This window comes from Zosterops lateralis (genome assembly GCF_965231275.1).
Source record: "Zosterops lateralis genome assembly, chromosome: 36".
Taxonomy (NCBI): Eukaryota; Metazoa; Chordata; class Aves; order Passeriformes; family Zosteropidae; genus Zosterops; species Zosterops lateralis.
The window spans coordinates 1,691,061-1,706,647 of NC_139796.1; the positions used below are offsets into that span (position 1 = coordinate 1,691,061).

Consider the following 15,587-nt stretch of genomic DNA (forward strand, 5'->3'; position numbering starts at 1 on the left):
GCTCCCAATTCTTTCCGGCTGCTCTCAGAATCGCTCCCGCTGCTCTCAGGATCGCTCCCAGTGCCGCGCGGGGCGGGGCCGCTTTCGAGCCGCCCCCCCCAGGGCAGAGCGCGGCGGCTTTTGAGCGTCGGCCCAGCCCGTGCCGGCTGGGAGGGGAGGAGGGGCGGGAGGAAGAGGAGGGACAGAGGAGGGGGACAAGGAAAGACAGAAGGAAGAACAGCCGGTGAGGGAATACGAGGGATAGAGGATGAGGAGGAGGAAGAGGAGGAGCGGGAGGAACGTCGCCCCCCGGAATCAGCAGGTGAGCGGTGAGGGGGTAACCGCCCCAAATCCATCGTGGGGGGGGGTGGTCTCCGGGAGTGTTTTTTTACGGGGCAGGACATGTTTGGATCTTGCAAGACTCCAAAGCCGAGCCGGAAATGGCCCTGGAAGAATCTTGGGGGCGACTGCCGAGTACCGGAGGGCAGAGAGGCGATATCGGGTTTGGGGATCCCTGGGACAGCCAGGGGAGAACGCAGAGGAGCGATCCTGGAGCCAGGGGACCCCCGGCAGCCTGGAGGGGTGGGGAAGCCGGGCCCCCCGAGGCTGAAAGGGGCGCTGAGTTCTGCAACTGCACTCGGGCAGCGGGACCATCAAAGCCAATGCGCTCAGCCCTTGTTTTTCTCCCCAAAACAGGATTTCCCATTCCCAAACCTTGGCCCGATGGAGGAGGAGGGGGCTGCGAGGAATAGGAAGATGGCCCGGAAGGCCCGGGCAGGTGAGTAGGAAGTCAGTGCCCCTTTCCCCCTCTCTCCTGCTCCATCTCCCAGCCCAGCCTGGCCCCCACCTCTAGGACAACCCTGCTGCCAACACCATCCTGCCGGGAATGCATTGAGGGGATCTCCTTCCCCTTCCCTGTGGCACGGAGGCAAATCCCATCCTCTTCTTGTTCTTCCTTCCCCAGACAAGGATCTGAGGATGGAGGGCAGGAAGGACAAATCCCTGCAGCAGAACCTCGTGGAAGAAGCCGTTTTGAGCGATTCCATGGCACAGGAATCCAAAGAGAAGGAAAAGTCCCGGAGATCCTGCACAAGGAAGAGCTGCAGATGCAAATCTCAGGGATCTGAGGAGGAAAGATCCAGTCTGGGCCAGGGAAGCAACCAGAGTTTGGAGCTGGGGATCCCTGAGCAGCTTCAGGATGGGGAGAAGCGCCACAAGTGCTCAAAATGTGGGAAGAGCTTCAGATGGAGATCCCACCTGATCCACCACTGGGGATTCCACACGGGGGAATGGCCCTACGAGTGTGGGGAGTGTGGGAAGAGCTTCAGCTGGAGCTCTGAACTGATCAGACACCAGAGGAGCCACACCGGGGAGAGGCCCTATGAGTGTGGGGAGTGTGGGAAGAGGTTTCAGAGCAACTCCGATCTCCTCAAGCACCAGCGGATTCACACAGATGAGAGGCCTTTTCACTGCCCTGACTGTGGGAAGGGCTTCAAGCAAAACTCCACCCTCTACAGGCACCGTCGCATTCACACTGGGGAGAGGCCCTATGAGTGTCCCCAGTGTGGGAAGAGCTTCAGCCACAGCAGCAACCTGACTGTCCACCAGAGGAGCCACACGGGGGAACGGCCCTATGAGTGTGGGGAATGTGGGAAGAGCTTCAGCTGGAAGTCTGACCTGATCAAACACCAGAGGAGTCACAGTGGGGAGAGGCCCTACGAGTGTGATAAATGCAGGAAGAGGTTTCAGACCAGCTCAGATCTCCTCAAGCACCAGCGGATTCACACAGATGAGAAGCCTTTCTGCTGCCCTGACTGTGGGATGGGCTTCACGTACAACTCCAACCTTGTCAGGCACCGGCGCATCCACACAGGAGAGAGGCCCTACGAGTGTCCCGAGTGTGGGAAGAGCTTCTCACAGAGTTCTCACTTGACCAGACACCAACGGAGTCACCACTGAGGGAAGCTCTGCGAGTGCCCCGAGTGTAGGAAGAGATTCATGTGCTGCTCCAGCTCCATCCCCTGTGGGAGGATCTGCCCTGGATGATCCCCAGTAAGCTGCAGTGGACACAGCCCTGGTGATCCCTGGTGCCAATGATCTGTGTTGGGAAGACACCTGGCTGGGGGCTCCACCTCCTCCTGGCTTCTCGTGGCCAGGATTTTCTTGTCATTTCTCTTTGTCTTTTTAAAACATCAAAACTGGGATAAAAATAATGATGTTGAACTAAGATGTGGATGTGGTCATGGGGGCTTCTTCCAGGGGATGTGGGAGATGCTGGGGGAGAGGGAGTCGAGGGTTCCTGGCAGGGATTTGGGAGTTGCTCAGCACTTTGGCTCCCCAGGCCAAGCAGCTCTGGCTGCGCTGGGAGACCTTGGTGGAGGTTCTGGGGCAGCTGCTTAAGGACCCCCTGTCCTGGAACTGTCTCCATGTCCCCCTAGCCCAGATCCTGGTGTCCCCTGTCTAGGAACCCCTTCTCCCCACTGTCACTCCCCTTGCCCCCTGCCCATTGCTGTGTCACCACACTCCAGGTCCTGTTCTGCTTCCATCCCTGTCCGGATCCCGTTCCCAGTCTCATTCCCTGCCCCATATTCTCTGTCTGGTTGCATTCCCATTTTCTCAGTCCCATATTACCTGTCTTGTTCCCGTTATATTCCTGGTCCCGCTGCATGTCCCGCATTTTCGTTTTTATTTTCCCTGTCCCATTCCCATATTCCACTTCCAGTCCCATTACTGATCCTGATCTCACCTTCCTAATACCCATCCCATATTCTCTCTCTGGTTTCTGTTTCCTTATTCCCTGTCCCATTCCCATATTCCCATCCCCACTCCCTTTCTAGGTCCCTCTCCCGTATTCCCAGCCCCATTCCCAGTCCCTGTCTCATATTCCCAGTCACAGTCCCCAGTCCTGGCCCCTTTCCCCTTTCTCAGTTGCCACACCTGGTCCCTGTCAATATTCCTACTCCCTCTCCCCTATCCCCAGTCCCTGCTCATATTCCCCATCCCATTCCCACTTGTCCTGGGGTGACTTTGTAATGCTTTTATCCCCAGTCATCTGTTCTGGTTTTGATGGATATTAGTAGAAAAGTTCTACACCTTTAAGACTGGTTCTGAGAGTGAAGTAGGTGGAAGAAGAAGCGTGGGGTTTGTTTGCAGAAACTGCACTCACTCCTCTGCATTCTGCTCCTGGACTGTGTTGTCTGTGGATGGACAGTGTGACAGAGCTCTCCTTTGTTTTTTAGTTAGTTTTTGGCTAGTTGAGGCACAGAATTTCCCTGGACTGTTTTCTCTAATTTTTCTTGGAACTGCATAAACCTGTTTTGGACTGAAAACCCAGAAAAACACCCAGAACTCACGCCTGCAGCCCACTGGGGGCCACGACGGCATTTTCCAACGCCAGACAGACTGATAAAGAGTCTGGGCTTGCTACAACCCACAGCAAGGACTTTCTCGGTTTTGCCATCTCTCCTCAGAAAGGCCAGAGGTTCTGTTGTTTGATAGTCTTCATTGGTTTTGTGCTTGTGGGTACTTTGCTTATTGAATAAAGAGTTCTTTCTACTTTTCTCAAAGAAATTTTTTTTCACAGACCAGTTAGGGGAGGGACCACTTGGGTTTGCTTTCCAGAGGGACCCATTTGGAGGTTTCCTACCCAGTTTGCCCTAAACCAGGACACTGGTCCAATCCTCATTCCTGGTCCCTGTTTATATTCCTCATCCCATTCCTGGTCCCTGTCTCCATTCCCGTTCCCTGTCCCCATCCCCATTCCTTATCCTGGTCCCCATTCCCTGTCCCATTCCCGGTCCCAGTCTCCATTTGCAGGCCCTGTCCCCTTTCCCTGTCCCATTCTCAGTCCCTCTCTCAGTTCCCAGTCACATTCCCAGTCCCAGTCCAGTATCCCAGATCCAATTCTTGCTCCCTGTCCCCATGCCCAGTATTATCCCCAGCCCCTGTCCCGTATTCCTAGTGCCATTGCTGGTTCTGTCCCTTACTTCCAGTCCCATTCCCAGCCTTTGTCCCCATTCCCCATTTCTGGTCCCATTCCCAGTTCCATTCCCAATCCCTGTCCCCAGTCCTGGTCCCTATCCCTATTCCCAGTCCTGTCTCCATTCCCAGTCCTGTCCCCATTCAGGAGTCCCATCCAGGTTCCTATCTCCCACTCCCGATCCCCGTTCATATTCCCTGTCCCAATGCCAATCCCTGTACTTATTCCCAGTCCCTCTTTTGACTCCTGGTCCCATTCCTAGTCCATGTCCGGTACTCCTGGTGCCATTCTTGGTCCCTCTCCCCATTCCCAGTATTACGCCTAGTCACTGTCTCGTATTTCCAGTCCCTTTCTCTGGTCTTACTCCCATTCCTTGTCTCAGTCCCCATTCCTGGTGCCATTCCCAGTCCAGTCTCCATTCCCAGGCCTTGTCCCGATTCCCTGTCCCATTCCCGGCCTCAGTCCCATATTCCCTGTGCCATTCCCACTCTGGTATCACAGATCCAATTCTTGCTCCCTGTACCCACTCCCAGTATTATCCCCAGTCCATCTCGTAGTTCCAGTCCCCATTCCCAGTCCATTCCTGGTCCTGTCCCGTATTCCCAGTCCCATTCCCGGTGCCATTCCCCAGGGCCGCCTCTCGCACGGGGCCCTGAGGGCTCCACAGCTCGGGCTGCCTGTGGCACACGAACCCTTCAGCCCTGCTGCTGTCCTTGGCCGGCTGCACAGAGCACAAGGCTTTGGCCATTTCTCACAGGCCCCCGGCTGGCCAGAGCAGCCCCTCCTGCCAGCACCCGCTGTGCCTCACAGCCCTCCCTCCTGCTGGGGACATGGAGGGGACACGGGCCTGCAGGAGCCTCCTGTTCTTGACACAGGAGCAAGGCTGCAGCTCCAGCCTTTGGGCCCTGGGCCGCAGCAGCCCAGGGGAGGCCCAGCTGCAGAGCTCGCAGTTCTGAGTGTGTTTCACTGCAATGCCTTAGAACACTAATCCCCATCCCATATTCTCTCTCGGCTCGCTGTTTCCATATTCCCCGGCCCGTTCCCTGCCCCCATTCCCGGTCCCTGTCCCCTCTCACGGGCCGGGCCATCGCTCCGGCCCATCGGCTCCGCCCCTCACGTTACCGGGATCCCACCTGCCAATCACAGCGCGCGATCTCTCCTGTATTTGCATAACCACGCCTCATGTCTTGGCCCCGCCCAGCGCCGGCTGCAGTCGCGTGGGGGCGCTGTTTCCTCCCACTTCCCTCCCAGCGCTGCCCGGAAGAGCCATACTGGGAGGGAAAGCGCTCCCAATTCCTTCCCGGGGCTCTTAGGATCACTCCCATTGCCGCGCGGGGCGAGACCGCTTTGGAACCCCCCCAGGGCAGAGCGCGGCTGCTTTTGGGTGTCGGCTCTGCCAGGGCCGAGCTGGAAGCGGAGGAGCGGGAGGAAGAGGAAGGACAGAGAAGGAAGAGGAGGAGCGAGAGGAAGAGCACCAGCAGCACAAACACCACGTGATTCCCCCGTCCGCCCGCTCAGGCCGCAGCTCCCCCGGCTCCGGCAGCATCGCCCCCTCCGGAACCCGCAGGTGAGTGGGGAGGGGGAGCTCGCCCCAAATCCATCGCGGGGCTCTCCGGGAGGGGTTTTGTGCGGGCGCGGGGATGTTGGGATCTTGCAGGAGCCCAAAGCCCGGCCGGAAACGGCCCCGGAGGGATCTTGGCGGGCCCCACGTGGCGATGGCCCGGTCCCGGCGGGCAGAGCCTGGAGATGAGCGGGGTCCGGGCCCCCCGAGGCTGAAAGGGGCGCTGACTTGTGCAGCTGCGCTTGGGCAGAGGCACCATCCAAGCCAACGCGCTCAGCCCTTGTTTTCCCACCCAAAGCAGGATTTCCCATTCCCATACCTCAGCCTGATGGAGGAGGAGGAGGGGGCCGCGAGGAAGAGGAAGATGTCCCGGGAGGCGCAGGCAGGTGAGGAGGAAGTCAGTGCCCCTTTCCCCCTCTCTCGTGCTCCATCCCCCAGCCCAGCCTGGCCTCCGGCTGCTGATGCCGTCCTGCCGGGAATGGATTGGGGGATCTCCTTCCTCTTCCCTGTGGCACGGAGGCAAATCCCATCCTCTCTTTGTCCTTCCTCCCCCAGACAAGGAGATGAGCACGGAGCCCGGGGAGGACAAATCCCCACGGCAGAATCTCGAGCAAGAGGCTGTTTTAAACGGTTCCACAGTTCAGGAATCCAGTGGGGAGGAAAAGCCCCGGAGATCCCGCACAAGGAAGGGCTGCAAACGCAGATCTCGGGGATCCAAGGAGGAAAGATCCACCCTGGGCCGGGGAGGCAGCCAGAGCTCGGAGCTGGAGGTCCCTGAGCAGCTTCAGGATGGGGAGAAGCCCCACAAGTGCTCAAAATGTGAGAAGAGCTTCAGCCAGAAATCCTACCTGATCCAGCACTGGAGAATCCACACAGGGGAACGGCCCTACGAATGTGGGGAGTGTGGGAAGAGCTTCAGTTTTAGATCCAACCTAACTGTCCACCAGAGGAGCCACACCGGTGACAGGCCCTATGAGTGTGACCAATGCAAAAAGAGGTTTCAGACCAGCTCTCATCTCTTCCTCCACCAGCGGATTCACAAGGATGAGAGGCCCTTCTGCTGCCCCGACTGTGGGATGGGTTTCAAGGATGGCTCTGCTCTCATCAAGCACCGGCGCATCCACACCGGGGAGAAACCCTATGAGTGTCCCGAGTGTCGGAAAAGCTTCAGACACAGCTCCCATCTGAATTCTCACAGAAGAAGCCACACGGGGGAACGGCCCTACAAGTGTGGGGAGTGTGGGAAGAGCTTCACCCAGAGCTCCCACCTGACTGTCCACCAGAGGAGCCACACTGGGGAGAAGCCCTACAAATGTGACCAATGCAGGAAGAGGTTTCAGACCTGCACAGGTCTCCTCAAGCACCAGCGGGTTCACACGGATGAGAGGCCCTTTTGCTGCCCCGACTGCGGGATGGGCTTCAAGCGAAACTCCCACCTCGTCATCCACCGGCGTGTCCACACCGGGGAGAGGCCCTACGAGTGTCCCGAGTGTGGGAAGAGCTTTAGAGATAACTCCACCCTTATTGTCCACCAGAGGAGCCACACGGGGGAACGGCCCTATGAGTGTGGGGAGTGTGGGAAGAGCTTCAGCCAGAGCTCCCACCTGATTATCCACCAGAGGAGTCACACTGGGGAGAGGCCCTACAAGTGTGACCAGTGCAGAAAGAGGTTTCAGACCAGCTCCAGTCTCCTCCTGCACCAGCGGATTCACACGGATGAGAGGCCCTTCCGCTGCCCTGACTGTGGGAAGGGCTTCAAGCACAGCTCTACACTCACCACCCACCAGCGCACCCACACTGGGGAGAGGCCCTACAAGTGTCCTAAATGTGGGAAGAGCTTTTCCAGCAGCTCTCACTTGACCAGACACCAACGGAGCCAGCACTGAGGGAAGAACTTGTGAGTGCCCCGAGTGCAGGAAGAGCTTCATGCGCTGCCCCAGCTCCATCCCCCATGGGAGGATCCGTGCTGGATGATCCCCAGCGTCTCCCGGTGGGCAGAGCCCCGGTGATCTGTGGTGCCAGTCATCCGTGTTGGGAAGACACCTGGCTGGGGGCTCCACATCCTCCTGGCTTCTTGTGGCCAGGATTTTCTTGTCATTTCTCTTTGTCCTTTAAAAACATCCAAAACCAGAGTAAAAATATAGATTTTGAACTAAGACATGGATGGGGATATGGGGCATCTTCCAGGGGATGTGGGGAATGATTGTGCAAGGGAGTTGAGGGCTCTTGGGAGGGACTTGGGGTTCTGTCAGGGCTTTGGGCACCCCAGGCCAAGCTGGAGGACCCTGGTGGAGGTTCTATGGCAACTGATCAAGGACACCCTGCACTGGAACTGTCCCCATGTCCCCCCATCTATGTTCCTGGTGTCCAGTGTCCAGGATCCCCCTTTCACCACTGTGACTCCCCTTGTCCCATACTCGTGCCTGTGTCACCCCACTTTCAGTCCCATCCTGCTCTCATCCAAGTCTCGATCCCATTCCTGTTTACTGTCCCTATCCTTTCTTCTCTGTCTTGTTGCCATTCCCTTATTCCCAGTCCCATATTCCTTGCCCCATTCCTGTTCTAGTATTCCTCGTCCCTTTGCCAGGCACTCTGCCCAGCCCGCATTTCCATTTCTATATTCCCTGTCCCGTTGCTATATTCCAGTTCATAGTTCCGTTGCTGTGTGCCCATTTCTGATACTGTTCCTACCTTCCTAATCCCCATCCCATACTGCCCATCCAGTTTCTGTTTCCTTTTCTCTGTCCTATTCCCATATTCCCATCCCCAGTCCCATTCCTGGTCCCCATCTCCATTCCTGGTCCCTGTCCTCTATTCTCTGTCCTATTCCCAGTCCAGAATTCCTGGTCCCATTCTTGGTCTCTGTTCTCATTGTGCATATCATTCCGAGTCCCTGTCCCTGCCTATTTCCAGTCCTGAATTCCTGGTCCCTGTCCCCATTCCCACTCGCATTCCCAGGCCCTGTCCTATATTCCCTGTCCCATTCTAAGTCCCTGTCCCCATTCCCTATATCGTTCCCAGTCCCTGTTGTTATAAACAGATGCGCTGCCTAATTATCCAATTCAAAAAGAAAACCCAAACAAAAATTATAGCAGCAATTTTACTTTTAGCAGCTTAGAAGTTACAATAGTTTGCAATAGTAAATAATATATTTTGGTTCTTAATAATACAAGAGCAAATGGACTGCGGGGTACCTACCGTGGGGCATGGAATAGGACCTTGATCTCCTGCCCCCCGTACAAAGCCAAAAATAGCTCATTTGGATTCTTTTATAATCTCTGTGAATCTGTGTTAACACGTCTTTCCACTTATTTTTGATTCATGAAATTTACATCACTGGCCTTATCTCCACCCATCACCACCTCTACTGCGCAGGCTCCCCCGTCCCCTTTCTGGGGGTCTCCCCACCTCTAGGGGTCGTTGATGAAGGCTAAAATTGTCTTCCTCTCTGTCCGCATACTGATCTCTTGAATTACACATGTCTATTAAGTTGATGTTACATAATTCTCTACTATATAAGGAGATACAATTAATTTCATGGTACATAGAAGCAGTAAATTTGTTTTAATTAACATTTTTATGCATTTCCCCCAGAACTTTCCCATCTCGAGACAAATACAGCTTCTTTATTTCAGTCTTTTTTCCTGTCTTTCTGCTCTTCATTTAAACATCTGGAGAGAAGGGGGACCTTCCCCCTCCCTCTCCTCAAAGTTACATTTTAGTTAAAATCAATATTTTAAAATATTGATTACTGTTTCAATTTTGTCAGCACGAATCACACCTATTTGTCACACTGTTTTGTATTTCCAGTCTCATTCCTGCTCCCTGACCATATTCCAAATCCATGTCCCCATTTCAGATCCCTGTCCCCATTCCCATTGCCGTTCCCCAGGGCCGCCTCTCGCACGGGGCCCTGAGGGCTCCACAGCTCGGGCTGCCTGTGGCACACGAACCCTTCAGCCCTGCTGCTGTCCTTGGCCGGCTGCACAGAGCACAAGGCTTTGGCCATTTCTCACAGGCCCCCGGCTGGCCAGAGCAGCCCCTCCTGCCAGCACCCGCTGTGCCTCACAGCCCTCCCTCCTGCTGGGGACATGGAGGGGACACGGGCCTGCAGGAGCCTCCTGTTCTTGACACAGGAGCAAGGCTGCAGCTCCAGCCTTTGGGCCCTGGGCCGCAGCAGCCCAGGGGAGGCCCAGCTGCAGAGCTCGCAGTTCTGAGTGTGTTTCACTGCAATGCTTTGGAGCACTAATCCCCAGGCCGTATTCTCTCTCGGCTCGCTGCTTCCCTATTCCCTGTCTCGTTCCCATATTCCCATTCCCAATCCCATTCCCGGTCCCTGTCTCCAGTCCCAGTGCCTGTCCTCAGTCCCATTCACTGTTCCCATTCCCGATCCCTGTCCCCATCCCCGCTTCCATTCCTGTATTCCCTGTCCCCCGTTCCTGCTCCCATTCCCCATTCCCAGCCCCTATCCATATTCTCTGTCCCAGTCGCAGCCCTGTCGCCAGTTCCGCTCCTGTCCTGCATTCCGGGTCCCATTCCCGATCCCTGTCCCCATTCTTGGTGCAATTCCACGTCTCTTTCTCCAGTCCCGGTGCCATTCCTTGTCCCGCTACCATTCCCAGCCCGTGTCCCTGTTCTCGGCTCCCGTCGTGTATTCTCGATCCTATTCTCGTTCTCCGAGTCCCGATCTCTTTCCCGATTCCCGGTACGTGTCTGGACGCCTGGTCCCTGTCCCCAGTTCCGGTCCCGCACCCCGTCCCCTCTCACCGGACGCCGCCGCCATCGCTCCGCCCCCCCCCGCCCCCCCCATCGCCACTGAAACCCCGCGCTGCTCCCGCCCACCAATCACAGCGCGCGATCGCTCCTGTATTTGCATAACCACGCCCCGTGACTTGGCCCCGCCCATCGCCGGCTGCAGCCGCGTGGGGGCGCTGTTTCCTCCCGGCGCTCCCAGTAAGAGCCATACTGGGAGGGAAAGCGCTCCCAGTTCCTTCCCGCTGCTCTCGGGATCACTCCCGCTGCTCCCAGGATCGCTCCCGGTGCCGTGCAGGGCGGGGCCGCTTTGGAAACCCCCCAAGGCAGAGAAGATCCCTTCCCATTCCTAGTTTTTAACTGGGATCTGTTCCCCTTCCCTGTCTCCAACTGAGATCCGTGCCTATTCCCAGTCTCTAACTGGGATATCTGCTCATTCCCAGACTCCAACTGGGATTTGTTCCCATTCTGTCTCCAACTGGGCTCCATGCTTCTTCTTGGGGGTCTCTGCCCCATTTTGGGGTGTCCCTGTGTTAGTGGAGGAAAGAACACACAATCGCGAAATTGTATGCGGTGCTCTATTTCAGAGCTCTGGAAGCCGGGGGTCCTGGACGACCCAGATCTCGGCTTGTCCAACATGCTAAATGGTTACAATTTTATACCTTTCTTGTTACATAAGGATTCGTGTTAATCGTTAACCCCATTGTTCCATTGATTCCATCCCGAGGAACAATGGTCTGTGTGATTCTTGCTCAAGATTCTGGTTAGAGAAAATAATCATATTTAGTTACCAAACTGATATTACAATTGACAATTCTAGCATGCGTCTTACTAATGATTATATCGGTACAGATCCTCCTGACCTAACTTTACTCTTTAAAGCCTGTATGTTCTACTAGTGTTCCCTCCTTTCTCCGCCCACCACCTGAGCAAAGTTTATACTTGGTTTAGTTAAAACAATAGCATGGAATAACATCCTGGTTACAGTGGAGCCGATCCCCTGTTCTCCGGCCCTTGCTACTTCAGAAATCAATTTAACTCTATGCTATCACCTGTCTCACCCTGGTGTCCGTCTCCCGTTCTGGGGTGGTTCTGCCCTATTTGAGGGACCCTGCCTCTTCTTGGGTGGGTTCTGTCCCATTTTGAGGTTGTTCTGCCCCATTTGGGGCCGGTTCTGCCCCATTTGTGGTGTCCCTCTCCCGCTCTTGGGGTTTTCTTCCCCATTTTGGGGGGTTCCTGCCCCATTTTGAGGTTCCCTGCTCCATTTGAGGGTGCTCTGTCCTCATTCTGGGCCGGTTTCACCCCATTTTTAGGGCCCCTCTCCCCCTCTCAAAGAGTCTCTGCCTCATTCTAGGGGGTCCTTTTCTGGGGCGTTCTGCCATGTTTTGGGGTTCCTGTCCCATTTTTGGGGGTCCCTGCCCCATTTTGGGGAAGTTCTGCTCCATTTTGGACTGGTTCTGCCCCATTTTGGGGGGTCACTTTCCCTTTCTTGAAGGTGTCTTCCCCATTTTGGGGGGTCCCTGTCTCATTTTGGTGGTCCCTGTCCTATTTTGGGATAGTTCTGACCCATTTTGGGGTTCCCTGTCCCATTTTGGGCCGGTTCTGCCTCATTTTTTGGGGTCCCTCTGCCCCTCTCGGAGATCTCTGCCCCATTTTGGAGGTCCCAGTTCTGTTTTGGGATGGTTCTGACCTCAATTTGGGGTGCCTGTCCCATTCCAGGGTGGTTCTGCCCCCTTTTGGACCGATTTCGCCCCATTTTTGGGGTCCCTGTCCTCCTCTCAGGTGTCTCTGCCCCATTTTGTGATGGTTCTGACCCATTTTGGGCCGGTTCCGCCTACTAGCGCCCCCCCAGCCCCAATTTTGGGAGTGACCCCGGTCCCACCTGCGGTCCTGCCCCGCCCCCGGTGCAGCTGGAGCGGGGTGCAGCCCGTCCCGGTTCCAGATCGACTCCCTCGAAAATCCCTTTTTCCCCAAAAAAAAAATCCATTTCTTTTTTCCCCTGCAAAAAATCCGGGTTGTTTTTCCCAGAAAATCTTGGTTTCTCCTCACAAAAATCCCATTTTTTTCCCCCAAAATCCCAGTTTTGACCAGGGAGATCATCCTGGCCTTGTGACATCCCCTGTCCCCTCCTTGTGCCACCCTTGTCCCAGCCCTGTGACATTTTTGTCCCGTTCCTGTCCCACCCACGGTGTCTCCTCCCTGTCCCCTTCCCTCTCCCCTCCCTGTCCCTACCCCTGTCCCATATTTGTCCCCCCGCTGGTGTCCCCTGCTGTCCCACTCCCACTCCACGATGACAATGACGCTCCTCACGGGCACCCCGTGTCTGTTGGTGGCCCTGGACACGTAGCCGACACCGTCTGGTGTCCCTGGTGGAATTTTTGGTCCCGATTCCAATCCCCAGTGTTATCCCCAGTCCCTCTCTCATATTTCCAGTACTATTCCCGCTTCCTGTCCCCATTCCCGGCCCCCTCTCACCGCACTCCGCCGCCATCGCTCCGCCCCTCACGTCGCCACGGAAACCCCGCGCTGCTCCCGCCCACCAATCACAGCGCGCGATCTCTGCTGTATTTTCAAACCACGCCCAATGGGTCGGCCCCGCCCCGCGCCGTCTGCAGCCGAATCCGGGCGCTGTTTCTTCCCAGTTCCCTCCCAGCGCTCCCAGTAAGAGCCATACTGGGAGGGAAAGCGCTCCCAATTCTTTCCCGCTGCTCGAGGATCGCTTTGGAAAACCTCCAACGCAGAGCGCCTGCTTTTGGGTGTCGGCACCGCGCGGACTAGGCTGGGAGCAGAGGAGGAGCGGGAGGAAGAGGAGGGACAGAAGAGGACAGGGAAAGGGAAAGGGAAAGAGAGAGCTGTACGAAGAGGAGGAAGAGGAACAGGAGGGACAGAGGAGAAGGAAAAGGAGGAGCGAGAGGAAGAGGAAGAGCACCAGCAGCACAAACACCACGCGATTCTCCCGGCCGCCCGCTCAGGCCGCAGCTCCTCCGGCTCCGGCAGCATCGCCCCCCGCCCCCCCCCCCGTAAACGCAGGTGAGCGGGGAGGGGGAGCTGGCCCCAAATCGATTGGGGTGCTCTCCAGGAGGGTTTCTTTCGGGGCAAGACATATTTGGGTTTTCCAGGACCCCAAAGCTGAGCCGGAAACGGGCGGGCCCCACGTGGCGATGGCCCGGTCCCGGCGGGCAGAGCCTGGAGATGAGCGGGGTCCGGGCCCCCCGAGGCTGAAAGGGGCGCTGACTTGTGCAGCTGCGCTTGGGCAGCTGCACCATCAAACCCAACGCGCTCAGCCCTTGTTTTCTCCCCAAAACAGGATTTCCCATTCCCAAACCTTGGCCCGATGGAAGAGGAGGAGGCTGTGAGGAAGAGGAAGATGGGCCGGAAGGCCCGGCCAGGTGAGGAGCAAGTCAGTGGCCCTTTCCCCCCTTGTCCTGCTCCATCTCCCAGCCTATCCTGGTCCCCGGCTGCAGGAGAACCCTGCTGCAACGCCATCCTGCTGGGGACGCATTTTGGGTGATGTCCTTCCCCATCCCTGTGGCACAGAGACAAATCCCATCCTCTCCTTGTCCTTCCTCCCCCAGACAAAGAACTGTCCACGGAGCCTGAGGAGGACAAATCCCCACAGCAGAACCTGGTGGAAGAGGGTGTTTTGAGAAGCTCCATGGCACAGGATCCCAACGAGGAGGAAAAGCCCCGGAGATCCCACACCAAGAGGGGCTGCAAACACATATCACGAGGATCTGAAGAGGAAAGATCCACCCAGGGCAGACAGGGCAGCCGGAGCTCAGAGCTGGGGGTCCCTGAGCAGCTTCATGAAAGGGAGAAGCCCCACAAGTGCTCAAAATGTGGGAAGAGCTACAGACAGAGACGCCACCTAATAGAGCACTGGAGAATCCACACAGGGGAACGGCCCTATGAGTGTGGGGAGTGTGGGAGGAGCTTCAGTACGAGCTCTGAACTGACATGTCACCAGAGGAGGCACACCGGGGAGAGGCCCTTCAAATGTGACCAATGCGGAAAGAGGTTTCACACCAGCTCCAATCTCATTGAGCACCAGCGCATTCACACGGATGAGAGGCCCTTCCGCTGCCCTGACTGTGGGATGAGCTTCACCCGCAAATGCACCCTCGTGGACCACCGGCGTATCCACACCGGGGAGAGGCCCTACGAGTGTCCCGAGTGTGGGAAGAGCTTCAGCCAGAGCTCTGCCCTGATTGTCCACCAGAGGAGCCACACGGGGGAACGACCCCACGAATGTGTGGAGTGTGGGAAGACATTCATCTCGAGGTCGGAACTGACTGTCCACTTAAGGAGCCACACTGGGGAGAGGCCCTATGAGTGTGGGGAGTGTGGGAAGAGCTTCACTATGAGCTCTGAACTGACACGCCATCAGAGGAGGCATACTGGGGAGAGGCCCTACGAGTGTGGGGAGTGCGGGAAGAGCTTCACTACGAGCTCTGAACTGACACGCCACCAGAGGAGCCACACTGGGGAGAGACCCTATGAGTGTGGGGAGTGTGGGAAGAGCTTCATCCGCAGCTGCTCCCTTATCCGTCACCAGATGGTCCACACCGGAGAGAGGCCCTACGAGTGTGACCAATGCAGGAAGAGGTTTCAGAGCAGCTCCCATCTCCTCCTGCACCAGCGGATTCACACGGATGAGAGGCCCTTCCGCTGCCCTGACTGTGGGATGGGCTTCAACCGCAAATGCACCCTCCTTAAGCACCAGCGACTCCACAGCGGGGAGAAGCCCTACGAATGTCCCCAGTGTGGGAAGAGCTTCTCACAGAGCTCTAACTTGACCAGACACCAACGGAGCCACCACTGAGGGAAGCCCTGCAAGTGCCCCGAGTGCAGGAAGAGTTTCATGCGCTGCTCCAGCTCCATCCCCCATGGGAGGATCTGCAGTGGATGATCCCCAGTGACCCCCAGTGGGCAGAGCCCCGGTGATCCGTGTTTGGAAGACACCTGGCTGTGGGCTCCTGGACACATCCACAGACCAGCATCAGAAATCCAATGTGAAGAGTAGATTTGTCGACTTCTGACCCCAGAAAAATCTCACTTTTTGCATCTTCTGGTGGCATCAAGCAATGCTGAATGGCCTTGGAGGTTTTCTACAACGTAAATCCATCCTTTCAATTCTCTCTTGCCCATGGGCATCTTCCACAGCCAAATAAGGACAGATTGGGTCAAAACGCAGGACTTTGGAGATACTGGGGTGGAAACCCCTCCAAAAAAGGGTCTTCCCACCTACCCAAGCACATGGATGTTCTGCCAGTATAGACACATAAATCCTTTTGTTTTGGCCTTGAAATGAAAGGT

General features: G+C 56.5%; 3 protein-coding genes across 4 annotated transcripts; all 3 read left to right on the top strand.

The window, feature by feature from the left end:
• The first annotated feature begins 127 nt into the window (after positions 1 to 127).
• Positions 128 to 3,539, top strand: LOC310921679 (uncharacterized protein). The gene is made up of 3 exons (XM_083881879.1): positions 128 to 301; positions 676 to 757; positions 944 to 3,539. Exons 1-3 carry the CDS (start codon positions 248 to 250, stop codon positions 1,936 to 1,938), a joined length of 1,131 nt encoding a protein of 376 aa, XP_083738005.1. The 5' UTR covers positions 128 to 247; the 3' UTR covers positions 1,939 to 3,539.
• Positions 3,540 to 5,227: 1,688 nt separating this feature from the next.
• Positions 5,228 to 9,156, top strand: LOC310921675 (uncharacterized protein). 2 transcript variants are annotated; one of them, XM_083881875.1, is made up of 3 exons: positions 5,228 to 5,525; positions 5,818 to 5,905; positions 6,075 to 9,156. In XM_083881875.1, exons 2-3 carry the CDS (start codon positions 5,848 to 5,850, stop codon positions 7,403 to 7,405), a joined length of 1,389 nt encoding a protein of 462 aa, XP_083738001.1. In that variant the 5' UTR covers positions 5,228 to 5,525; positions 5,818 to 5,847; the 3' UTR covers positions 7,406 to 9,156. The 2 variants fall into 2 exon arrangements, with proteins under 2 accessions (XP_083738001.1, XP_083738000.1); XM_083881874.1 differs by having other exon boundaries at positions 5,821 to 5,905.
• Positions 9,157 to 13,199: 4,043 nt separating this feature from the next.
• Positions 13,200 to 15,215, top strand: LOC310921676 (uncharacterized protein). The gene is made up of 3 exons (XM_083881876.1): positions 13,200 to 13,301; positions 13,579 to 13,660; positions 13,847 to 15,215. The coding sequence occupies exons 2-3, from the start codon at positions 13,606 to 13,608 to the stop codon at positions 15,091 to 15,093; spliced, it is 1,302 nt and encodes a 433-aa protein (XP_083738002.1). The 5' UTR covers positions 13,200 to 13,301; positions 13,579 to 13,605; the 3' UTR covers positions 15,094 to 15,215.
• Positions 15,216 to 15,587: the final 372 nt, after the last annotated feature.